General features: G+C 49.4%; 1 protein-coding gene across 7 annotated transcripts in view; it reads right to left on the reverse strand.

The window, feature by feature from the left end:
- NRG2 (neuregulin 2) overlaps positions 1–26,753 on the reverse strand; it is a 240,092-nt gene that overhangs the window by 62,537 nt on the left and 150,802 nt on the right. Inside the window, exon 1 of one of the 7 annotated variants that reach the window (XM_077137174.1) lies at positions 3,335–3,506. The exons of the other annotated variants lie outside the window; for them this stretch is intronic. Coding sequence (XP_076993289.1) covers positions 3,335–3,425 — 91 coding nt within the window. The 5' untranslated portion in view covers positions 3,426–3,506. Of the gene's footprint in view, positions 1–3,334; positions 3,507–26,753 lie in introns of those variants that run through there. 7 annotated transcript variants of the gene reach the window in all.

A 26,753-nucleotide genomic window follows, 5' to 3' on the forward strand; every position in this document is an offset into this window, starting at 1 on the left:
CGTGTGAAGAGCAGCGTGCCCAGGGAATTAGATAAGATGTGTCCAGAGCCCACAGATAGTGATGCTAAACCCACCCTCATATTCCAGGACACCTTCGTGAAGACCAAAGCCCGCCGCCTGCTCTCCAGTGGCCAGGCACAGATTCCCAACTCCCAGGGAAGCTTGAGCAGAGGCGACATTTCCATCAACCCCTCAGCAATCTTTCAGCGGACGCACAGGAAATGTCAGTAACTTAGGATCTGATTCCAAAGCCATTCCTCAAACCAACCCAGAACCTCCAAGGAGCACACAGAAGGTTATCTGTCCCCGCCACCCCACTCCCCCTCCAATCTCATAGCTCCCTCTTCTGGGTTCTCAGAGGCCTGGGCCTGACAGCTGAGACTCGGGTTCTACCCCAGCTATGTAGAGGGTGAACACTGAGGACAGAGCACATTCCTGAGGCCCAGAGAGAGAGGGCAGCATCTGAGTTCACACTGAGGCAGAGGAGGGCAGGACCCCAGGCACTTGACTTCCAGCTGTGCGTTTTGCACTTCACCATGAGCGGGCTATTATCCTCCCCACCCCCCCCACTCTGCCACCGCTGCCAGAGCTGGCAATGCTGTGCCAGCCACCTCCCTCCTCCAATCCCCTGGGATAAGGTAGGGATACCAGGCGTCAGCTCCATGAACTCTCAGTGAGTCATGGAGCAGAGCTCACACCTGCAGCTCAGCCCCACCCGCAGCTCCTACCGCCGAGGCAGGGGAGGGCCCATTTCTCCACACTGGCCTGTGTGAGTGTGTAGGGCTACCCCCTCCTGCAAGTATATTGCCAATGAGGAGATGGAGGGACTCCTGGGTGTGTAGTGGGGAGATGGGCGGGGGGGGGGGGGGGGGAGGAGGAGCCAATTAATTAATCAGTGTCCCTTCTCTCTCCCATTTTCCCGATTCCTTCCTCCCACCTATGCTGAAGGTTTTAGTGGCTAACTTGCTTGCACTCCCCATGTCTGTGCTTTCCAATCTTTTCAACCAAATGTTACCCAGCCCAGGCCGAGACCCTTCTCCATGCTCTCTCCAGGAGGGTGCTCTGAACAAGCAATAACAGGACCCTGGCTGGCTCAGAGGCAAGTGGGGAGGGGAGGTCTCCAGCCCTGCAGGCCATCATGAATTTAATCACCTTTCCTACTGGATTTGAAATCAGACCCCTTTGGTCACATACTAGGGATTAAAGACCATTGGTTCTCATGGATGCGGTGCTTTCTCCTGATACCTTGTTGTGGATCATGACCCTTCTCTGTGCCCTTCCCATTCCAGAGTGCCCCAGGTCTCCAAATTTCCTCTAGAACAGGTCTTGGGTCTATTTTGTATCTGTTCACAAGCCAACTCCCTGAAAGAAGGCACTCAGAAGAGCTGGCTGCCCGCTGCAAAGCAGGGAACAAGAGGAAGCAGAAAAGAGAGACAGCTGGAAAGATTATGGTTAGCTATGAAGAAGGACTTCCTCACAGGGGGTGGAAGATGCTGGAACAGATAACTGAGAGACCCATGGAATCTCCTTCTAGAGCTCCTTCACCTCTGGCTCTGCCCCAGTGTGAACCCTACCCTTGGAAGTAGCCATGCTCATTTCCCTGGCACGAGTGATTCTCACCAGCTGAAGCCCACCACATCGTCTGCTACCAGCTCAGCTTCTGTATCCTTGATCTTGGGAGGGTGTTCTTACCTAGCCAACCATATAAGGTGCCCAGGATAGGATGTATATGTTTTTATGTCTCAGAGCCAACTCCACCAATCAGGATCTTGAAACGAGGTACCCTGCATTCCTTCAGGCTCTGAGGGGGAGCCCATCCCACCCTGCATGAGCCCAGCTTGAACTGGCTCACATACTACTCAAGGCAGATCAGTAGTGTCTGCTTCCTTAGGAAGGTCTCCTAGACATACTTGCCCAGCAAAAATAAGCAAAGAGGCTTTCTTTAAAGAGAAAAGAACACAGCTTTGGCCTTTATATTTCCTTAGCTTCTTCTCTCTACTGGGCTGAAGACCATGTCTGAATCCTGGGCTCTTCCCAATAAGAGACTTTGGAAGCCACCTTGCTATCCCCTCCCCCATCATCATACAGAAACAGAAAAGGGAAGGGCTTTGGTCAAATTCTCAACCACAGTTGAGACCTCTCAACTCCCAGCTGGTGCTCTTTTGAAGCCATTTTTCTTAAAGCTCTGGCACGAACTCCCTTGAGGGGATAGAGAACCAGAAAGATGGGCACCATTGTCCAGAAAATGCTGATTGGAAGCCCCCAGAACTATCTCTGGAACTTATTCTGTGACTTTAACCTCAGTTACTTCCTCTGTAAAATGGGGATAGGACCACTCCCTCCCTGGGCTGTAATGAGGATTAAGTGGAGATGAAGCACTTGGAGGTGTCTAGCCCGCTGACTGATACAAAATGGCATTAATAAAACACTTGCCTGAAGAAGAAAAAATAAGTGACAACCCAGGGTTTCCCCAACTGCGAACCAGGGGAAGAGGTGCATGCCTCAGGCCCATCTCTGAGAGTCTGAGACCAGTGTACCAAGCAGAAGCCACTTCCTCACTCAGCCTGCAGCTGCCCAGTGAGGGCGCCAAAGCGGGTCTCAGTCGGTGGCTCAGCTCACCCAGAGGGCCTTCTCACCTCCCTCCCTGGGGACAGAACACAAGGGCCCAAGGGAGACACTCCCGAAGAGCAAAGGGGGTCCACCTGTCCACGGGTCACTGCGTGGTCAGTTCTACGGGAAATGGCAGTCACAGAAGCATAGCTCCCTATTCCCTGGGATGCAGGAACCCAGGTAGGGCATCCCCCGTGGAGTCTCCGGGGGGCTGCGGGGGCTGCTGCCCCGTCCAAAGCCGGACGGACCTCCTGGAGGCGTGGCACAGGGACTGGGAGAGCCCGGAGCACGGCGGGCTGCGGACCCCTCCGAGGAAGGGAAGGCGGTGACAGCTCCCCGAGCGCTCGGTGGCCAGGCCCCACGTCCGCGTCCTCCTGTCGGTCCCACCCGGGCTCCATCCTGTCGCCTGCTTAGGGCTCCTCGCCCGCAGGTCACGACGGGCGGGCAGTCGGCCGGGCAGCGCCTCTTTCCAAGCCCCTCGGTTGCGACGCGGCCGCCCCGGGACAGGCGCGCACAGCCACCGACCGGCTCCGGGCGCGCAGCCCCCGTGCACCCGGCCCCGCCGACCTGCTCGCACGCGTGCACGCACGCTGCTCGGCGCCTGTCACCTCGGCGGCCGCACGCCTGGCCCAAAACTCCAGCGCCGGGCGCTGGGGGCGCGGGAGTGGGCGGCGGGTTTTCCTCCCAGCGAAACGGGGTTTCTGGGCGCGCCGAGGTGCCCTACCTTTCTCCCCGGGTTCCGGCTCCCGCTCCCGCTTCCTCCCCTCTCGGTGCTTCTTGCCTCGGCCTCGGCCCCTCCTCCTGGGCTCTGACATTCTGCCCGGGGTCCCAGGCGGTGCGACGGACGCGAGGAGCGCGAGGCAGGGGCGGCCTCAGCTCTCGGCGGCCGCGCTGCGCCCCCGCCGCCTGCAGCCCCGGTGCCCGAGCGCGGCGCCTTTCTTATAGGCGGTCACACCCTCCGGGGGAGGGGAGCGGCGAGCCTTAACTCTTCCCCTCCCGCGCCCGCCGCCCTCGGCGCCCCCCCCCCCCCCCCCCCCCCCCCCCCCCCCGCCTTCCCGTGCAGCTCAGGCTGCGAAGGCTGCAGGCGGCCCGGCTGTGGGCCCTTGGGTCCCCTTCCCGGGCCGACCGAGATCGATCGGATGAGCGCCCAGACACAGCGCCACAGATCTCCCCGCGAAGAGGGTCAGCACTGGGGACGGGAGGGTAGAGATCCCCCAGCGAGGGCCAGGCTAAGGACAACATGGGGGTGGGGAGACAGCGAGAGAGTGGCCCAGGAAGGTTCCCAAATGAAGCCCATTGGCAGGCCCAGAGGGGTTGGAAGCGCTCTCGTCTCTTCCAATCAGTCTCCCCTGCCTCATGCTCCCCTCCCTCCCTGCGACCTTGGAGGCAGTTTTTGTTGCCTCCTCATCCCTGCAGGTCTGGCCTCACCCCCATGGGACACCACCATCTGGGCAACACCTTTTATGCAACCACCATTTGTGCCTGGCTGCAGGGGTCTGTGGCCTAGGAGCCCCTCCCAGCCCGGGTGGGCCGCAGCCTGAGGGGAAGCCAGGTGCCCCAGGCGGCTGGACATCCCGCGGCCCCCTCCCACCCCCCTACATCACCGTCATACGGCACTCTGCCTGCCACTCTGACAGCCCAGGCTGCTAGCGCCAGCTGGTTCCCCTCTTTGAGGCCTGCTGAGGTGAACTCGGATACTGACACCGCCTGCTCGCCCCCCCTCCCCATCCCACAAGCCACTGGGCAGCGACTGCGGGAAAGGACAGCGTCCTGCCTCCTGCCTGGGCGTGGTGCTGAAAGGGTTACACAGCAAAGGCTCTCCCTCTTCTGGCTTCCAGAAAGCCTGAGCCTGCGGTTTGCCTGCCTCACTCTGCCTGAGGTGTCCCCTTACAGCTATCCCAACTGGAATCCGAGTCAAAGATCATCCCAGCCAGTCCTCTGCCTCCTCAGGATAGGGTCCCAGGCTTCTCTGCACTGCATCTTCCTTAGGAAAACCTGGAGCAGGTTAGGATACTGGATTAAGGGCAGGGATTTGAGGGGATCCAGGGTGATGTGGGGGCCTGACCAGACCTCGAGGCTGATCTTGGGGAGCTGGGCACAGAAAGAGGAGGTGGAGGACATGCCCACGCAGAGGGCTGATCTCTGTGCTCTTGGACCCAAACCTGCCCCCTCAAGGGCCAGCTCTGGGGAGCCTGAGGGTACGGATGCCCTCCCTCCTACAGCCAGCCAAGGAACAGCAAGCCCCCACCCCACTTATGCAGCATCATTCTCTGTGAGGTGGGCAGAAAGGGGGTCCTGGGATGAGCCAGAGCTAGAACCAGAGCCTAGGTCTCTGATTCCTACTTCAACCCCCTGTTCCCTCAGCTTCCGTATCGCAGCCATCTGGCTGTGGCTCATCCCCTCCTCCTGTCCCACAGATCCTGGCCTCCTAGCCTGAATCTTGCCCTTTCACTTCTGACCTCCCCAAGGCTCATCAGAGTGAGCTTTCCAAAATACAGCAGATCACTCATTGCCACCTATGGATTAAATCTAAACCCCTCACCGGTACCCATTTCACTGGGCGCTAGCTCATATCCTTCATATTCTCTGGCTAGCCACATTCATCTACAAGCCATACACACTATACTCTGTCTCTTCTCCGTATCTTTGCACCTACTAATCTGCCCAGGATGGCTTTCCCCCCTCCTTATCCATTCATTTAGCATATATGTGGTCAGGCTTACTGTTTTTTCTTTTTTTAAGTTTGAAAATTTAATGCTTTAGAACCAAAGTAATGACTCATACATAAAGAAATGACAAAATATATATGTAAACACAATACAAACATATGTATGTGACTGATGCAAATGTTTTTTAAGTATACAAAACTCAAAACCCATTGCAACACAACATGATTATATATGGATGGGGCTTACAGGTTTAGGCACAGTCCTAAATGTTGGGGATTTGACAGTAAGCAAGATAGACACGGTCCCTTGCAGTCTTGGTGAGGATGGATAAATGACTAAGTACACAAATAATCAACTAATTAAAATTTGTGTTAAATGTTAAGAAGGAGATGTTCATTCAGCAAACATTTATATATGTTGACATACAGGTTTATACAGGAAACAGTCTGCAGTGAGGGAAGGCTTCCTCTAGGAACTGACATTTAAACTGGGGGTTGAAGAATGAGCAGGAGTAGATCAGACAAAAGGGGAGCTGGAGAAGTACAGTCCTGGCAGAACCAAAGGCCCTGAGGCAGAAAGGAGCCTTTGCAAGACTGAGAGAAGGTCAGTGTGCAGAGGTGCGTGCGCGTGCGCATAGGAGGTGTGCGTGTGTGCGACACGATTAGATCCTCTGCTTCCTTACTACTTTTTATGTATCCTTCTGAGAGCACATCACTTTGGATTGTTTTTCAGCTTCCACCTCTGTCTTTCTTACTAGAGCCCTTTTAGGGCTATGACCTCAGCACCTGGCACTTGGGGAGTGGCCAGCACCTCCCTGTAGGACACTTGTGTCAAAGCGGCCCACGGTGCGAGCCTGCTGGCCTGCCAGAGAGAACTTCTCTTGGGTGCAGTTTTCACCATGGCAGCTTATGGCTCGGTATGGAATGAAAAAACAGGGACTGTCTGTGGGCTGGAGTATCCAGAGACAGTGCTGAGGGATGGGGGCTTGAAGGAGTTTCTTGAAGGATGGGGGGCAAGAGAGGGGTTCCAGGTAGGTGGGATATGGGAAAGATCTAGTGGAAGCATTCTCTGATCAAGAGACAGTGAGCAGACGAGGATAGTGTTAGGAAACTATGGAAGCTACTCGTAATGAATACAGCAATACTTATTGGGTGATTACTGCATGCTGGAGCTTTCAATGCTAAATACTTTATACATGTTATCTCCTTTAATCCTCACAAACAATCCCATGAGGCAGGTTCAATAATTAGCCCCATTCTACAGATGAGGAAATAAAGGCTAGGAATGAAGAGATCACTCATCCAAAGTCATATAACTGGTAAGCTGCAAAGCAAGGATTCGAAACTTAGCCATCACTCACTAGGCCCCCTTTCTTCACCATTAGGTTATACTGCTTGTTCTCCAGTTAGAAATAAAGTTTGTCAGATGAGGCTTTTGGAATTAATAAGCTATGGACTTTCCCTGATGATTTTTTTGAGGAAGAGTGACTTGTACATCAGAACAATTAATTTGACTAAAGCATGCTGGCCGGATGGAAAGGGGAAGAGAGTGGAGGCAAGGGAACAGGTTAAGCCATCAGTCATTTAAATAAATATATATAGAGAGCCTGCCTTCTGCTAGGTCTTGAGCACTTTGAGGGTCAGGTAAGAAGGGCTTGAACCAGGGGGTAAATGCAGTGAAAACAGTAGTCGTATGAGTAGCTAACATGGAATTAACTCACTTAAATCTTTACAACCACACTGTGAAACAGGTCAACTATTATCCCAGTTTTGCAGATGAGAAAGTCAAGGCACAGAGAGATGAAGTCACTTTTATTTGTCCATGTCAACAGCTAGTAAGTGACAGAACAGGGTTAGGGACCCATGTAGTTGGGTACCCAAAGCCCATACGGTAAGCATAGCTCCAGTGGTGCTCACAGAAGTATGGAAAAGAGAGAAAGAGCAGAGAAAGGGCCCTCCCACCCAATCACTGGCCTCGGGACCTGCACAGTCCCCACACCCCTATGGCCGATGTTTAATGCCTGGGTCACCGGCTGGGCACGTGGCACCAAGGCAGGCTCGGCAGGGCCCCGGCTAGTGGAGAAGGAGCACGGCCAGCCTGGACCCTGGCTCCCCGCAGAAGCCTGAGAATGACCCCGTGGGCCAGGCCTGTTGCCATAGGAACGCCTTCCTCTCACCACAGGTTGTGCAATGCCCTGATCAACACCACGAGGGAGGGAGCGGGGCCTGGGGACAGGTCCAGAGACCATATCACCCAGAAAAGAAGATCTCCCCCACCCTGCTTTCACAATGGGGCACTAACAGTAACACAACAAGCTAATTCAATTCCTTTAAGGAGCAAAACACAATGTTTCACTGGCTTACACCCTTTTTTTTTTTTCCTTTTTAACATGTTCCCCTCCACTTTGAGGCTGTGCCATGGGCAAACTTTGAAGTTTAGGTAAGTTTAGACTTGTTTTGAGTCATGTGCAAAAATGCCTTTGAGGGAAAAGGGGGGAAAACCCCCACATTATGCCTTCTCCCACTTGAAACTTTGGGGCTCTAAGAGGATTACTTATAAAATTCTCCTATAAGGGATATCAGGGACCAAGTTGGGCTTTGCCCCCCACCCCTTGTACTTGCTGTTTGGTGGGAATCTTGGGGTCCCTGTAGCTACCTCACCCATAGGAAAAGTCACCCCCAAAGCCACCCCAGAGCCAAGATTGGTTTGCCTATGAGTTAAAAGTTCTTGAAGAAGATGAAGCCACCCTTACTCTCAGTCACCCTCATTTTCATGCCTTTAACTCATGAGGCTCCTCTCCCCTGCTGCCCACCCAGTGAGGCTGCCAGAGGAAAAAACACATGCACACACCACTCCCTACAGGGCCAGAGAAATGTCCGCTCATCAGGTGGATTACGCAAAGCCTGGTAAGCCCCTTACCCTAGCTGCAGTCCCATTACTCTACGACGCAGTGGGATCCTGGCTGGAGCCAGTTGTGTCTGAAGGAGTGCATGGGGGCCCGTCCCAGCTCACCAGGACTAGGGAGACTTTAGCCTGCCCACCAACTCGGGCCCCCTCAGAGCTGGGGGACAGGTCTCTTGCCAAATTGGCACCATGGTCTGTGGCTCAAGCATCCCTGAAAAATCATGATGGATATTTTCTCTCTCACACAAGTTCACTCATGCCTCTACCTCCTTTGGACTGCCCATAGCTACTGGAATAAGGCACTGGGTGGGCTCGATAGAAAGGGCTGAGTTGGATATCAGGATACTAGGCTTGGGCCCAGTTTTGCCCCTGAGATGAGGATCATCTCAGCAGATCACTTTCCACAATAGGATCTCAGGCAAAAAATGGAGAGACGTGCCCCCAGATCCCTCGGCCCACCAGCCATTCCTGGAAGGTTACAGGAAGCTAAGCAGTTGAAGGAGTTGGGGTCTTGAGCTAACTGCAGGATGACACTTGGTTGGCTGGGTGGGAGTCTTCTGGAGCCATCCAGAATTGTACCCCTTGGTTATTCCCTCATAACTGTGACTGTCTGCTCAACATACACACATAGACACACTCATTACGTGTATTAACTTTACCAGGCATCCTGGAATAGCAGCGAGATTGAAATCAGTCAACCCCCGCCCCATGCTCCAAATCCAGTCCTCTGTAGACTGTGATGTTCTGAACAAGAATTGATTTTCCCTTCACAAAAACTTGCCCCTAGGCCTTTCTCACAGAGATATCACTGAGTGGATGGGGCAATTCATTCCTGATTGCCCAGAAATGGGTACACTTGAAAAGGGCCCAGTCCTGGGTGGCCCCCCTGGGCTCTAGGGCCCACGCCAAGTATTAAGCTACTGAGCCACTCCTTCCTGTCATGTCCTTTTGACCCCATCACCTCTCCTTTTTCTCCCATGGGACACAAGGTCATATGCTGTAGCGCCTGGAGCCGGGTCCCTGATTGTGGGGGCCACTGTATAGGAGGCTACTCCTGTGCCAGCCTCCCTACACCCACTCCCCAAAGAGAATGGTCTCTTTCCTTAATTTCCGCTCAGACCCTTTAGGGAAAGAGAAAAAGGTGGAAGGAAAGGGGCAGGCTCATCCCAGGAGGAGGTCCAGGAGCAAGCTGGGAGGGACCAGGAGAGAGAAGAAAGCATTGGCCAAAGAGAGGGTGGGGAGCCTCCCCTGGCTCCAGGGCCCGGGAGAAGAAAGCCGAAGCAGCAATGGGAGAGCAAACGAGGGGAGAGGTGAGGCGACAGGCAGGCCTGGGCAGGGCTGGAGGCAGGATGAGGAGAGAAAGTGAGAAACTGGAGCAGCCCCAGGATGAGGGAGGGAAGATGGGAGGGCAGGAGTATAAGCGAGATGACAAAGGAGGGAGGCAGAAGGGAGGCTGGAAGGAGAAGGGCCAGGTTCTGCTTCCAGTGTCCTTGAGAACCTGCGCTGTGCTCTTGGGCAAGTCCCTTCCTGGCCTTCTGATCTGCTTTCCCCCCTGGAAAATGTGAGATTGGACTAGGTGACTTTGAGAGGTCCTCTCATTTGTGGAACCTGGGGGTTCCGAATTTGCCGGCAGGAGAGGAGAGGGCTGGGAGCAGATGAGTGAGTGGTCCCCAGTCTCACAGGGAAAGAAGAGATGTCATTGGTTCACAAGGCCCTTCTCCCAGCCCCTGCCCATCTTTGGCCTCTTCCTTCTGCAGCTTCTCAGCCATCTGTGAGCCTGTCTGTGAGGCTGGGGAGAGGGGTAGGGAGAAGCCTGGGGCATGGATGTCAGATCCAGCAGCCAGTGAGAAAGAGCCTTGGGCTCCTGCTGCCAGCCTCTTCCAGGGCACAGCCTCTGGCTAAATTGTCCTATCCACAGGGAGACACTTGGGGGACTTCATCACTTTATCTTGTGTGAGGCAGAGCCACAGTTTTTCACAGGGTAAAAAAGTGAGAGGGGGAGGCTGCCTACCTTCTCTGGGATGAGAGATGATTCAACCCTTCAGCCTGCCTCCCTCTTCAAGATAACTTTGTAATTATGCAGCAGTAATAATAACTGACACCCTAAGTCCTGTATAAGGACATCATTTATTTATGTAATGACATAATGACTTGTTCGCCGGCCTGGGGGCTGTGGAGACCAAGCGCAAGGGCTTAGCCACTCTCTACACCTCCCTGGGGACACAAGCATCTGTGTGGAGCAGCAACTGATGGCACCCACGGTTCCCAGAAGCAGTTGTCCCTGCCCTGTAGACCCCTACTAGGTCTGGGAGACATAATCCATCCTTCCACTCTGGGAGGTAAGGCTGGAGCAGCCAGACCCCATCCCTCCCTCTTCCCTTTTCTTCCATCCCCTTGCAGACCAAGAGGAATCTCTGGAAGGGTGCTCTTGTTTCAGGCAGAGAGAGACAATTCGAGCCAGGCTGGAAAATTTAGAGACTTCTAGTCACCGCCCAGGGAAACAAGAGGCCTTGCCCAATAGAGGCATCTATGAACCTGGAGGCAAAAAATTCTCTTCTCTTTCAGCCCTGCCCAGCCTAGCCCTGCCCAGCCCAGCCTTACCATCCCAGGCTTGGCTGCTCCTGGGACCACATCCCAGCTTCCCTGGCCTGGGTGCTGGTTCCCATGCTGTACTTAGCTCTTTTGGGAATTCCCAATGGCCACCTCTATAGATGCTAACTTCATCACGGTTGTGGCAGGTCCCAGTGACCCTGGAGACACAGCCTAGGCCCTGTCCTCTTTTTGCCTACTGACCCAAATCACCTTTTTCTTTCTCTTCCTCATTGCCAATGGAAGTCCCAGCACTGACCACAAAAATAAGAACCTTTAGAACTTCTAGGCTGCTGGCTCAGAGTACCTAGAGCTGTGAATACCATCATTCACCCAGAAGCAGGATATATAAATTCCGAATAGAAACAACATTGAAATAGGGTTAGAAAACCTGAGTTCTCCTTTCAGCTCAAAAAGGTTTTTTATTTTATTTTTTTATGGCAGCCCCTGGGGGAAGCCATATCCTCATTTTAGGCCCCACAGTCTTACTTGTCTGTGGACAGTGGGAACTGGAAATGCCATCCACAGGCCACTTGAGCAATAAACTTTCAGGAAAAAGCTCTGAGTCTCCAAATGTGTTCCCAACTCTGCGGACTTTGTCCTTTGCATTGGCTGCCCTTGTAGCTGGCCCTCTAACAGCCTCCTTCCCACTTTCGTAAGGTCAACCACTGGTTCCCTGGAGATGTCTACTCTTCTAAACCCAGCCTGTGCGCGGCTGTGGGGGTACCGTGGCCATCAGGAGGTACACACAGAGCCCAGGAGTACCTGTGCCTGGTCATCAGATACTTCAGGACTCCTCACGGCCTTCCCAGGACTGCAGGCAATAGGACCTAACAGGCTCAAACTGCCCTGGTCCTGGCAGCAGCAATGACAACCACAAAGATGACGCTGACCTCAGTGGCCCTCCTGGACTCACACTCACCCCTCAATCTGTTTCCAACAACTGCCTCAGCTACCCAGGCTGCTGGTGATTCTGGCTCCCTTTCCCCTTCCTCTCTGAAGCTATGGGTTCTGCAAAATTGTGGTCAGTTTAGTGCTCCCACAGGCCTCGGTCTAATCCCCTTCATTGTTTTGGGCTTCTGACTGATAGCCAACAGAGAACTGTCGTTATGAAAATTTTATACCCAATTTCCACCCGCTCCCCCTAAATCAGGCTGCAGCTCCGACACCCTCAAACCACCCCCTAGTCCTAGGGGTGGCTACGGCAGCTCAGCTATCTGAGGGCAAACCCCAAATAGCTTCTGGGCTCTCCTCTCCTGCCCTGCCTTGGCCCGCTCCTCCTGGCCTCTGGGCCCAGTGACAGTCATTGCTTCCTCAGCACCTGCTGGGCACTGCAGGGTACAAAGGCCCTGCCCTCAAGAAGCGTACAGTCGAGAGAGGCCACGACAGTGAACCACAGATGGAGAGAAATCACAGCCTAAGACAACAGCAATGTATAAGCAATTTCCTACGTGAAGGTCAGATTAAGTCAGTATCCTGGAAATGCCTTGGGAGGAGAGTTAAGTGTGACCTGGATCATCAGTCAGAGTGGGCTCCTTATACAAGGAAGGGGAAGATTGCACTTAGCAGAAAGGGCTGGAGGAGGGATGTGAGCCAGGGGTGGGAGAATGGAGGTTGGAGGGCGACACACTGAATTTTAGGGGAAACTGGTGCCTGAAATCCCACACCTGCGCCCTCTGGCCATTTCCCTGTCCACCCCAGACATGGAGCTCAGCCTTACTCAGAGTTATCCTCCACTAGATGCTTCCCAGGGTTCACACACAAAAAATGACCCCCGTCCCGCCCCCAGTATACACAGCCACCCATGCACATACACCCTAAAGACAACAGCTTCCTGAGTACCTCTGCCAAATTCCCAGGACCCACTCCCCTCTCTCTCTTACACACACACACACACACACACACACACTCTCACTCACTCATTCACTCAAACTGGCACACGCCTCCCAGCCTCATCCCTCCTACCATATCCCTCCCACCATTACATAACTCTGTTTGGGATTATTTTTGCCCAGAGGTACGCGCTGCATTTCTGCATATTTAAGCTGTCCTTGATTCATTCCTGCCTGCTTCTTCGTTCTGTTTGCCCAGGTGCCCGCCCCACCCGCTGGCTCTGAGGCCCCTGGGAACACGTCCACATTGGGCTCAGCTTGCCTCTGGGCACTACCAGCTGTTCCACTCCACATCCAAACAGGCGGGCGTAGAGCCACCCTGGGAGGCCCAGGGCTGGCTACCCTGCGGCCACAAAAACCCTGGTACCTTCCTCTGCTTCCTCCATTCTTCCCTCCCGAAGAACCTCGGCCCTTGCATCTCCTAGTCTCTTCCACCTCCTGAGTTGCACTCGTGCCCTCTGGCTCCCTGGTTCCAGGGAGAAAGTTCCATTCCAGGGAGAAAGCCCTTGGGGGAAGTGGGAGGAAAGACAAAATGCTCATAATGGTTTGTTTCCTATTAGCTATTTACAAATAGAATGGCTTAATGTAATTACTGAAGTGGTTGCAAGGGAGTTCTTGTTGCACTTAAAATAATTATCTTACAATCATATTTCGTTTTCAAGAGGTCTTCAACAGATAAACTGTAAATCTTTCTAGCCATCTTTCCTACCTCAGAGACAGGGTGATTTGGTGGACAGAGGACAATGGGGTGGGGATCTTTTGTGCACAAGGTCACCGGTTGAAATGAGGACTCATCTCATTTCCGCTCCTGTAAGGAGTCACGTCAGCTGATCTGTGATGGCACGGACAGATTGGTGGTGCCAGGGTTGCCCACAATATTGTGGTGTTGGATGCAGACCCCTGGTCCCTGAGTCACTAGAAAGGGCACTGAACTCTTTGGGAGACACTGCCACCAAAATTTCGCTCCCGGCGTGCCAGCACTACCTTCTCCACACCCACGTCCTGTCACTGAAGGCCCCATTCAAATGCTGCCCCCTCAGTGACCGTGCTCCTACTAGGTGCCAGCTGGGCCGCTTGAGCTGCACATGTTCTCCTGTGACAACTCTGAGTATTGTTATCTGAGTTATAAACAGCAGAAATTACAAAGCTTAAAAGATTATGAAAGGCTCTGCGGTAAATTCTAGAAGATCATCTAGTTAAAATGAAAGGATCGTGGTGACATTTTTCTTGCAACAGGTGAGATAGGAGTATGGGAAAATGCTTTCTTGGAATAAGAGAGTCTGGATAAAGACACAGAGTAAGAACCCATAAGTAGATTCTGAGAATGATGAATATTCCAGTGTGGCTGATTACAAAAGACACATACAAGGAGCCACGGGAGATGAGGCTGGAAAAGAGGGTGAGAACCAGGCATCTTAGAAGTTTTGGAGCTCATGTGAAGGAGATGACATAACATTAAAGGTTTCTGAGCAAGGAAGGGACTCAACCCAAGCTCTACTCTAGGAGGCTCACCCGGCATCTATGTACAGGGCAGGGTGGAGTAAGAGGAGCCTGCAGGAAGCAAGGTTGATCAGTGCAGCGTCTCTCACCATGGGTGGCAGCCACCTGCTACGTAGCCTCACTGAGGTGCTTGCTACAGCTGTGAAATACTGACCCCACAGAAAACTTCCTGAATCACAATCTCTGGGATGGGGCCAGGACTTGGTATTTGCTAACTCCTCTGATGCATGTGGTATATGAAACATTCTTTGAGAAAACTGGTCCTGGCGAATTCAGCCCCCCCATTGCTCAGTGTGGCATCTTACAGCTCTCTGTAACCTGTCCCCACTGTCAGTTTTGCTCTTACAACTGCACTGTTTTCACTAACAGCTTTATTGAGATATAATCCATATACCATACAAGTCACCCATTTAAAGCATACAGTTCAATGTTTTTTAGTATATTCACAGAGTTATGCAACTATAACTGCAATTAATTTGGGAGCATTTCATGGCTCCCTAAAGAAACCCTATACCCATTAGCACTTGCTTGCCATTTCCTCTCAGGACCACCCTAACTCTAAGCAACCACTAATCTATGTTCAGTCTCTATAGATTTGCCTACTGTTCGAGTTTGCTAGCGCCGGAATGCAATATACCAGTAGCAGAGTGGCTTTTCAAAGGGGAATTTAATGAGTTGCTAGTTTACAGTTCTAAGGCTGAGAAAATGTCCCAATTACAACAAGTCTATAGAAATGTCCAATCAAAGGCATCCAGGGAAAGATACCTTGGATCAAGAAGGCTGATGAAGTTCAGGGTTTCTCTCTCAAGTGAGAAGGCACATGGCGAACATAGTCAGGGCTTCTCTCTTAGCTGGAAGGGCACATGGCGAGCACAGTGTCATCTGCTAGCTTTCTCTCCTGGCTTCCTGTTTCATGAAGATCCCCATGAGGCATTTTCCTTCTTCATCTCCAAAGGTCACTGGCTGGTGGGCCCTCTGTTTCTTGTGGCTATGTCGTTCTTCTCTGCTCTCTCTGAATCTCTACCTTTCTCCAAAATGTTTCCTCTTTTATAGAATTCCAGTAAACTAATCAAGACCCACCCAAATGGGTGGAGACATGCCTCAACCTAATCCAGCTTAACAACCGCTATTGATTAAATCACTTCTCCGGGGGGATGATCTAATTACAGTTTCAAATGTACAATGCTGAATACGGATTAGAAAAAACGGCTGCCTTTACAAAATGGGATTAGGATTAAAACATGGCTTTTCTAGGGGACACACATCCTTTCAAACCAGCACACCTACTCTGGACATTTCATCTAAATGGAATCATGTAATATGTAGTCTTTCATTACTGGCTTTTTTCACTTAATATGTTTCAAGGTTCATGCTTTTTGTAGCATGTATCCATGATCTGTTCCTTTATATTGTCAAATAATATTCCATTGTATGGACATACCACATTGCATTTATCCATACATCAACTGATAGACATTTGGGTTGTTTGCACTTTGGGGTTCTGACGAATAAAGCTGCTGTGAATATTAATGCACAAATTTTTGTGTTTTCATTTCTCCCAGGTACATATAGAGGGGTGGGATTGCTGGGTCATATGGTAACTCTCTTTAGCCTTTTGAGGAACTGCCAAACTGTTTTCCAAAGTGACTGCCCTATTTTACATTCCCACCAGCAGTATATGAGGATCCCAGTTTCTCTACATCTTCATTAACATTTATTATTAGTATTTTTTGATGCTAACCATCCTAGTAAATGTGAAATGGTAGCTCATTGTGGTTTTGATTTGCATATCCCTGATGACTGATGATAGGAACGTCTTTTCGTATGCTTTTTAGCCATTTGCATATTCTTCTTTGAGAATGGGCTATTCTGATCTTTTGTCCACGTTTTAGTTGGGTTACTTGTTTTTATTATTGAGTTTTTAGACTTTTATAGTTTTAGTTTTATACTTAGATTTTTTAACCATTTTGAGTTAATTTTTAATTATCAATGAGGTAGGGGTACAACATCATTCTTTTGCATGTGGATATCCAGTTGTCCCTTTGTTAAAAAGACTGCAACTACATTTTTCATAAGTTTCTTACTGTGATTCTTACATGAACTACAGCCTGAGAACCACTGAGGTAGAGGATACAGAGCTAGGCTAGACAATGGGTTATAGCAAGAATTGAGATAAAACGGGTGGGCCAAAATGTTAAAATAAATTTAGTTTGAAATGCTAGTGATCAATGAAAGGGAGTGGTAAGGGGTATGGTATGTATAATTTTTTTTTCTGTTTTCGTTTTATTTCTTTTTCTGTTTTCTTTTTATTTCTTCTTCTGAATTGATGCAAATGTTCTAAGAAATTATCATGATGATGAATATGCAACTATGTGATGATATTGTGAATTACTGATTATATATGTAGAATAGAATGATCATGTGTTAAGAATGTTTGTGCTTTCTAGTCATATTTTCAAAATAAACTTTAAAATTAATAAAAAAATTAAAATAAAGTGGGGAAAAAAGGGGCAGCCCAAAAAGAATTGAGATAAAAGGATAGACAAAGGAAATGGTAACACAAGGTGATGGAGTGGATATGGTGATCCATAAAAGGCCAAAGACAATATACAATATGATTATACCTTTTCTTTATGTATCCTCTATAGCTTAACACAACTTCCATAGTCCTTGTCTCATTCAGTACTCTTAGTGAGAGGGTATTACCATGTAATAGATGAGGAAACTGAGGCTCCAAGATGTGGTTAGCAAGCAGCCCAGGTGAACCCCAAGATTCTGAACAACAGTGACTTAAAACACTAATAGAAGTTGGGAAGACAGGAAGAAGAGCTGTTTGAGGGAAGCAGAGGCGGCAGTTTAGACAAGTTGGATTTGGGATGCCAGCAGCACATATCTAGCAGACATCTGAAAATGCAGCGCAAGAGTCTATTCAAGAGGTCAAGGCTGAAGACAGGAATTTAGGGAGTCACTGTTAAAAGGTATCATTAAAGTCACTGGAGCAGAGAAGACTGCCAGAGATGAAGTATAGACAGAAAAGAGGAGGGCTGAAGCAGAGACTCCTGGGGAGATGTCTATACTTAGAGGTCAGGAAGATAAACGAGTGGAAGAGACCAGGAAGGATCAAGTTAGTGGAAGGGAAAAGAGTCAGGAGGAGAATCTTCTGAGAATAGGGTAGACCTACTATTAGCAAACATGGAAGAAGTAGCCAGGAGACTGAAAACTTCTGAAACTTCTAAGATGTGGAAGGTGAGAGGGATCTGTGCCCATTTGAATCTGTTATGTACCCCAGAAACACCCCTTTTTTCCTTTTTTTTGTATGGGCAGGCACCAAGAATCAAACCCGGGTCTCTGGCATGGCAGGTGAGAACTCTGCCTGTTGAGCCATTGTGGCCCACCCAGAAACAGCACATTTTAATCCTGACTCTATCTTGTGGGGGCAGCCGTTTATTTTAATCCTGATTTAATATTGTAGGGCAGAAAATTTTGATTAGATTATCTCCACATGCCCAATTGTGGGTGTGACCTTTTGATTAGATGGAGACGTGACTCCACCCATTCCATGTGGGTCTTGATTAGTTTACTGGAGTCGTTTAAAAGAGGAAACATTTTGGAGAAAGCTGAGAGCAGGCAGAGAGTCAATACAGACATTTGGAGATCCAGACAGAAAAAGCCTGGGTGCTAAGCAAAGACTCACAGAAATAGCCAGAACCTGAAGAGAAGAAATCCCCAGCCCCGGCAGATGCTAAGTGTTCTAGTTTGCTAGCTGCCGGAATGCAATATCGCAGAAACGGAATGGCTTTTAAAAAGGGGAATTTAATAAACTGCTAGTTTACAGTTCTAAGGGCGAGAAAATGTCCCAATTAAGACAAGTCCATAGAAATGTCTAATCAAAGGCATCCAAGGAAAAATACCTTGGTTCAAGAAGGTCGATGAAATTCAGGGTTTCTCTCTCAAGTGAGAAGGCACATGGAGAACACAGTCAGGGTTCCTCTCTCAGCTGGAAGGGCACATGGCGAACACAGCGTCATTTGCTAGCTTCTTCTCCTGGCTTCCTGTTTCATGAAGCTCCCCGGGAGGCATTTTCCTTCTTCATCTCCAAAGGTCACTGGCTGGTGGACTCTGTTTCTCATGGCTATGTCGTTCTGCTCTGCTTTCTCTGAATCGCCTTCATTCTCCAAAATGTTTCCTCTTTTATAGGACTCCAGAAACTTATTAAGACCCACCCAAATGGGTGGAAACATATCGTCACCTAATCCAGCTTAACAACCACTTTTGATTAAATCACTTCTCCAGGGAGATAATCTGATTACAGTTTCAAACATATTGTATTGAATAGGGATTATTCTGCCTTTACGAAATGGGATTTAGATTAAAACATGTCTTTTCTAGGGGACATACATCCTTTCAAACCAGCACACTAAACCAAGAGATAAAGCCCAGAGTTTTGTCCTGGAGCAGCTAAGTGAATGGCCACAGAGGCTTAGACAGGAAACCACTGGCATCAGAAGCTGGAAGCAACAGAACCAGGAACAAGGACCAGTAGATGCCAGCCACGTGCCTTCCCAGATCATCTTTCCTTGAGCCAAGGTAACTTTCTCTGGATGCCTTAGTTAGGTCATATTTATGGCCTTAGGACTATAAACTTGTAACTTATTAAATTCCCTTTTAAATAGCTGTTCCAAGGGCAGTGCAACAGTGGCTCAATGGCAGAATTCTCACCTGCCATGCCGGAGACCTGGGTTCGATTCCCGGTGCCTGCCCATGTGGAAAAAAAAAAAAAGCTGTTCCATATCTGGTATATTTATTCCAGCAGCTTAGCAAACAAATACAGGATCTGCCACAGATCATTGCTCTGAAGAGTTGATCACTGGATCCTATTCCAGTGCTTGACGGGACTGTGTTACTTGAAGGAAGTTCTTCCGGAATCATTTTGTAAATCAAATAATCACTTTTTAATCTCTCTTTTTCTCTCTCTTTCTTCCAAAAGAGGATTTTCACATGAAAGCCTTGCTTAAGCTAGCTGTGCCCACATGTGGAAGGCAGCATGAAGTGCTGCTGAGATGATCACTCTCTCAAGGGCAGAGTGGCCAGGCCAGGTTACTACAGTCTGAGTACAGATTAAGCAGGCAATGCTATGAGTTCTGAGCTTATTCAAAGCCAGGGAAATGGCAGCCATGAGGTCACTAACTCTCTCCTCCATGATGCCCCTGGGCCCCATAAGACCCTGAGTAACTGAAAGCAAGAAGCATTTGCCAGGAACTGAGTCTCAGGTTTAACTTCCAATATCCCTTTGGGCTAGCTGCTTTGGAAAGTGATCTTCAAGTTTCCCTGAATCCCTGTAGCTAAGTCATGAGTCTGGGGAGAGAAGGGACCATGGGATGTAACAAGATGAGAGACGCAAGCAGCCCAGGTGAACCCCAAGATTCTGAATGACAGATTCCAGTGAAGCCTCTGGAGAAGGGTACCGGGTCCTCTCTTGTGCCACATCTTAGCCCCTGTAGGTTTTAGTTTGTATGAAGGTAGAGGTGGAGGGAGGACCGCATGGCTACACACCTAGCTTTGTGATGGTTGGATCAGGTTGAGCAGGATTCTCTGAGCATCTAATACGTGCAAATTAAGCATGGAGGGGAGATGGCAATATTGAAGACAGTTCCAGTCTCCGGGAGCTCATGACCTACTTGGAGACACCAGAGTAATGGACAAGAGATCTGATCTCTTGCACAGACTTGGCACATAAATATGTGTGAAAACAAAATTGAATTAGCGAACACAATTCAGTGCTCTAAATGCAAAGAGAAGAATGTACACCCTGGGATGACAAATATGTTGGCGATGTTGAGATATGGAGATTGTAAATAAAATACAGCAATTGAACAAGGTAGAGATCATACCAGTAATAGCTCTTCAGGGCTCTCAACCAAAGTGAGAAAGTCAATGGAGGGCAGTAAGAATCTACCTGGTTGGTGCTCTGTAGGTTTTCTTCCTGTAAATTTGCTTAAGTTCATCATAAAAATGAGTGGTTGAAGAAACAAGTGCTATGGAACTCTGGAGAATGGAGTAGTCTTGGAGGCACAAGCTGGGCTTTGATGAAAGCTAGAATTCACCTAAGCCAAAGTGGAGCATAGCATATGCAAGTGTTCAGAGGTAGGAATGTGCTGACTATAAAAAGGGTTAATGAGTAAACTAGTTTAGCTTAGAAAAATAGATTTTGGATCCTAATGTGAAGGCTCATATGCCAGTTTAAGGTCTCTGGGTTCCATTTTAAAGTCCGAGGAAATGTCCTGAAGGTTTGGAGCAGCGATTCTCATTAATCTTCACATTTGTGAGGATTATGTGAGTGAATTCAGGTAAAGTCCTTAGACTAGAGCTAAGCATTTCACCTTTGTGGCTTGTCTCCTAGATAAACCATAAGTTTCTTGAGGGCAGGGATTACATCTACCAGAGAAGCGGGGACAGGGGTGGCTAGCTAACCCAGACTCATAGGGTCAGAGAAGGTGTTGTAGTTAGGTTCAGGTGTCAACTCGGCCAGGTGATGGTGCCCAGTTCTGTCGCCGTGGACTTAGATGATCAACATGTGAATTTTATCTATGGCTGATGACATCTGGGTTGGCTAAGGGGAGTGCCTTCCATAATGCGTAAGGCTTTAAAGGAGAAGTCAGGAGAGAATGAAAACAGCTCAGCCCAATATAGCTTAGAGCTCAGAGCTGGCTCAGACCCAGACATTTGGAGACAGAAGAAAGGAACCGCCGTGGGGAAGCCGTTTGAACCTGGCAGCCCAGCAGATGTGCCACGTGCCTTCCCAAATTAGTAAGTTTGTAACTAAATAAATCCCATTTATAAAAGGCAGTCCATTTCAGGTGTACTGCATTCCCGCAGCCTTAGCAAACTGAAATAGAAGGCTTCCCAGTGTCAAAAACGGCTTATTTGTGACCTTGAAGACCATTTCCTGCTTGTGTTGGTTGTGAGGAAGAGGGGACCTGGGGTGGAGACGGAGGGGAAGGAAAGCAGAGGAAACAGTATACAGGAGAGCCCAGAGGGGAGAGACAGTGTGTGGGACTGAAAACCACTTCAGCTATTATCCTGAGGAAGTTCCTGTTTTAAAAGCAAGTTACGATTACAGAGCAATACTTGTACCACATGACTTAACCCACATTGAGATGTCTTCTCCAGGGGTCTCCTTGGCCTGTCTGAGGTAGACAGTCCTGACAGAGAGGGACAGAGCACGATGAGCGCCAAGCAGAAGTGGGTTCGCCAGGGCTTGCTAAGGCACTTTGTTCCTGTCCTGCTCAGCCATTCATTAGCTCTGTCACCTCAGATAGATCTCAGACTCTCTTTTTCTCTCTGGGGCCCAGATTCTTCCTATGCGAAAAAAAGGTTTAGGTGGACTATATCTGCAGCAAAGCCTCTTCCAGCACTCATGTCCTGTGCTCTGTCCTTGGAGGCCAACCTCTAATGGCTCACCCAAACCCAAAGCTTCAAGTGTATTCATGAGGCCTGAGAATTGAGAGACCAGCAAAATCCTGGGGGCGGATGGGACCCATTTAGCCTGTTGAGAACTGCTAAACTCAGGATGGCTAAGATCACTGAAGGGGGCAGCAGCTCAAGTCAATGAGCTCCACCCAAATAAGTGGATTCCAGGCCCCTATAACCAGATGTCTGGGTGCTGTAACAGTAGGCCTGATGGCCATTTCCCGCTTGTGCTGGTTGCCAATAGAGCTACCTGGAAAGGCGGGCTGTGACAGTGCCAGGGAGCATGTTTTTTGTCAAGGAGCTCCCAGCTTTAGGAGGCAAGAGGATGCAGGGAAGAGAAGATAGTGAGCAAACCAGTATGGTGCAGACCTCCGCAGGATCCTTAGGAAAGGGGATGGGTGAGAGAGGCTTGCTCTACCTTCCATGCACCACGTCCCATATCCTCACAGCCTAGTGGACTTCCGTCTCTTCAGGTCAGAACTGAACTCTGTTTAACAAAATATTCTTGTGCTAAATCAATTAGTTTTGACAAGAATAAATCTATTTGGTTTGTGAGACAATATCAGAAGTGCAGAATTTCTGGTAAATGAGAAAAAGGAAAACGCCAAGTATTTTTCTTAAGGGCGATGAATTATGCCTTTCTTGTTGTGTTCTACAGACAGAATTACTCAACCAACTTGTTCTGTTTTAATTAACCTAGCTAATAACTTCCCTGCTGGATTCCCTCGTTCATAACTTCTTGGTTTCACATAATGACGTGTTTGTTTCTTCTTTTGTGTTCTAATGAAATGATAATAACCTTCCCTGGCATTCATTTCATCCTTAATATCCGGAGATTTCATTAATATAAACCCTCTTTCCATCTGTTCTTACTCCCTTTTAAAGGAAATATTTCTGTGTTCTCTTTACTTGTCTTCTTTGGGGAAGCTCAGCTAAGCTTCCTTTTCCTCCAGAAAATCTTTCTCTAAGGTTTCCCTGGGCTGATGGGGCTTGGCACAGGCTCCCTTGATCACCTCCCCTTCTAGGGCCTCACTGATTTCTCTTCGCTGCTGCTTCTGGGACAAAGACAATTAGCTCACTCAAAGCCTACCCTCCAAGGGACGCAGGGGCACTAACTACTGATACATTTGGGGGGCAAGGTCAAGGTAGAAGAATGAAAATGACACTAGTGTGGGGATCCTGAGAAGAGGTGGCAACTGTTGTCCTGGGTCTTGCCCAAGTCTCAAGACAGTGGGACATGGGAAGATCATGAGGAGCCCACAGGGAGGGCACTGAGAGGCAGGGACAAGCTGAGTGCTCAGGGGTCAAGGAAGATGAGAGGCTAACAAAGGCATTTGGATAACGTGGGGAAGGTATAGTCAGTTCCTCAATAGTTTCCACTGTCTGGTTTCCTTCTTCCTCATTTTCTTGGTTCAGGGCAAAATCCTAACTGCCAACCTGTCAAGGTAGGAAACTTACTATGGAGTGAATGGTCAGTGTTAAAAATGCTACACCACAGAATCTATTGGGTGACCATTCAAATCCAGTACATTGTATGCTGTCTGCTGTTCTTTGTTCTTGATCATTGTTTCCCGGACACTCATTAGGCCTGAGGCACTGAGCTGGGCATGGACCCCACCTAGATGGTCAAGGGGTTTCTACCCTTGGTGGGAGAGAGAGCTGATGCTTCCCAGAAAACTAGCAACCCGAGACCCCGAGGGCTGCTGCACACTGACTGCGCATTCACTGAAGGTCACAAGAAGAGACATTTGTGGCCAAGTGCCCAGGAAAGGTGTCAGAAGTATAAATATTTTCTTTTATTTATACTACCATGTGGTCTAGGGCCCCCTCCAAGGGTCCTTTATTCCGTAGATAACTTAGTCCCTTGGAGAGGGGGTGGGGGGTGTTAGTGGAAATTGAGCATTTCAGGCCACTGAGTCAATTGAGTGAGAGGAGAAGAAGAGGCCCCTAAGCCAAACCAAGCCAAAGGAAGTACAGCTGCATTGGGCAGAGGTGGGGAAGAGGCCTGCAGCATGGGGTCCTTGGTTCTGTAAAAGGGATTGAGAGCTTGAGAGAGACAAATGATAATATACTCTTCCCTCAACTGCCTGGTCAGCACAACCCACTAGACCCATTATCGATGAACTGAGGACTGAGGACTGATACCACACTGCACTCTGCTCAGACAAGGGCCAGATGGCTAGGGAATACTGTATGAAGGGGGGATGATGAGGGGATTTTGGTGACATGTGAGGCATTTGATTGGCATCCCCAAAGGCCTGGAGGATGTATAACTTTTTTCTGTTCATGTTCCTTATACCTGTTTCTTCATTTTTATAATTTTAAGTAATCATAGATTCACACCTCATTGTTCTTTTTGTAGCAACAAAGCATGTTTTAATTTTCCAAATATACACCCTGCCTACCTCTCCTCATAACCCATTAGTATGAAGTCAGTCATACTAATAGCGGACCGGCTCTGTGATCTGTCCACTTACACATTTATACTCTCCACAAAGTCTTCCAAGCAGTTCATCCATGGATGCAGGAAGCCTGATTCTGCCAGCTGGCAGGGACCTCTCTGCTGCCCAAGTCACCTCTCTGCCTTGTTTCCTGCCCCCCTCAGCCCCCTGCCACATGTACCCAGCAGGTGAAGCCTCTGAGATTCAGCCTCTGAGATGTCACTGTCTCCAGCATAGCAGCAGGATGTAGGGGAGCCTGGAGCTTTCCTCTGACACAGAAAGAGAGAGGGGCCCTAAAAGGTAAAGTGCCATGCCACACACGCTGGGGCTGCTCTACCAGGGTCAGTATAGCGGAGTATGGACGTCTTGGCTCCCTGCATTTGATATTTGACTTTGTGTTTTCTCGGCCTGGTGTGGGTGCCAGCCAAGGTAGGATGGTGTTGCAGAGACAGCAGGGGAGGAAGCACTAGTGCACTAGCCCTCCACAGGGAGCAGTGCACACAAAGCAGGCATGCAGAGGATGGTATGCTCAGCACATATGACCTGATATACCTGGTTCTCAGTGGATCTCCAAGGTAGCTACCCCTTCCTGATTCTTCCTGCTTCCCAGAGCCCAGGCTGGCTTCAGTGTGTGATGGTGCTATGCTTACGACCTCAGTCACCTGGCTCCCGAAAGAATGGTCTGTCCGCAGTGAACATACCCATAGCTTTTACCAAGTGTGCTGCCAAGGCCCCTGCGCAGTGACACCTCTGGGCAGGAAAACAGACTGTGCTGTTCTTGCTTTCTTACTTCATTAGGAGATCCAGAAGTGCTCAGCCTCCAGGCTCTAGGCATGTCTACCTCCACAGGATAGATGAATGTCAGTGAAGCCCTCCAGGGATGGAATCCTTGCTCCCTATTCTGTGGGGACTCTGATGTTACTGCTTGTAACTCACTTTCCATTCCAAGGTGGATGCTATGGACCCCATCCATGAGGTGTTATATGAGCTCACCTTTCCTGCCCATTCCAATCAGACCTACCAGGAAGTTGGACGTGGCACCCTCTCTACCATGGAAGGAAGCAAAGTTGCCTCGCTCCTGAGGGGAGGGAGCCCAGGGCCTTGTGCCACCCACCCACCATCAGGACACCACCATTAGGATGTCCCAACTGCAGCCTAATCTTAGTTTCTTCTGCAGAGTCAAGATTCTCATGAAGTCTTGTTCTAAGAGGCCAAGAAGGCATATGGCAAGGGTCATAGCTGCCTCTCTGGGATACCGTACTGGGAGTGTGTGTGAGTGAGAGTAGCAGTCTCTTCTTTTTTCCCTCTCCCTGATGTGGTTATTCTTAGCTCACTCTGGCCCATAGTCTCATCTCTGCACCATCCTATTTGCAATTTTCATGGCAGTGAGTGCCAGGCAGCTACTCTCCTTTCCCTCCCCGCACCCCAGCTTTAATCTTCTCTCCTTTACCTGAAGCCTTCCAGGTCCCTGCTTGGAGGCTGTGGGATAGTCTCTTAAAGAACACACCAGACAGGAAAATGGAAAGTATAAGGAAGAAATCTGACAAAGCCTATAAGATAAGTTTTGGGCATTCTCTGGGTCCACTCTCCCCTCAGCTCATTTTCACAGAAAACCATCTAAAATTATTCTACTGGCTCAGGATGGGATGGCCACTAGCTCACAGCTTTGTCTACCCTTTCTGGGGGGCCAGGATGTGGTCTTTATAAAGGGGGAGAGTACGGCCCTCCTCCCTTACCCCCAAGCCCTGTGGTATTAGAAAATATGGACCATCTCAATCCTCAGACTATCACCCTATTGTAGACCCTGCAGTCCTTAATCACTGGCCAAAGGCAAGAGAGAAAAAGGAGCTCCCCAACTATCAGTCAGTCTTGTCTGACCAATACTCATGGCCACAGCAGCCATCATGACAAAGCAGGAAAGATAGCAGGATGAGCATGACTGCTTGGAGCCTGAGGTCCCATCACTGTCCAACTACGCAAGTCTGCCAAATTCAGAGCCATGAAGCCAACCACACTAATCACTTCCTCAGGAACTCCATTTTTCTGCAGCAATGAATGTTGTGGGCCACGCCCTTCCTGAGCTTTCCCAAACCTGGTTCTCTCTCTTCTTCACTGATGAATTCTTTCTTTCTCTCTTCCTCTGTCCATGCCAGTGCTTTTTAGAATTCTGCCCTTCCTGATTCATCCATTCATTCATTTCCCCCATCCATAAACCACTTATTTCTCATTCTCTCCTCAATGACTTCCACAACTCCCACAGCAACAACCACCACTTCCCTAGGACAACTTCACAGATGTCTCCAACCCCGGCTTTTCCTGATGGTTAATCCTGCAATTCGTAACTGCTAGCAGGATATGTGACCCTGATGGCTGAACTTCAAACACTGCAAATGGAACTTACCATCTTTTCCTTGAATCCTTTCCTTCCGACTTTCGATTCTCTGACTTTTGTTACCTGCTTCAACATTTTCTTGATCACTTGATCTGAAAATCAGAAGGCATCTCTGACTGGAAGCTTGGTGTAATATCCAGTAACTGGTTGTGCCTGGTTAATTCTGCCTATACAATGGTTGTCTAACACATCTGACCCTTTCTTTCCACTCATTCTCATCACTACCCCATAATTAAGCCTTCCAGACACTCCCAACTTTGTCCCTTCATGTCCTACCTCCCCAGAA

The sequence above is a fragment of the Tamandua tetradactyla genome, chromosome 20 (genome assembly GCF_023851605.1).
Source record: "Tamandua tetradactyla isolate mTamTet1 chromosome 20, mTamTet1.pri, whole genome shotgun sequence".
In the NCBI taxonomy this organism is placed as follows: Eukaryota; Metazoa; Chordata; class Mammalia; order Pilosa; family Myrmecophagidae; genus Tamandua; species Tamandua tetradactyla.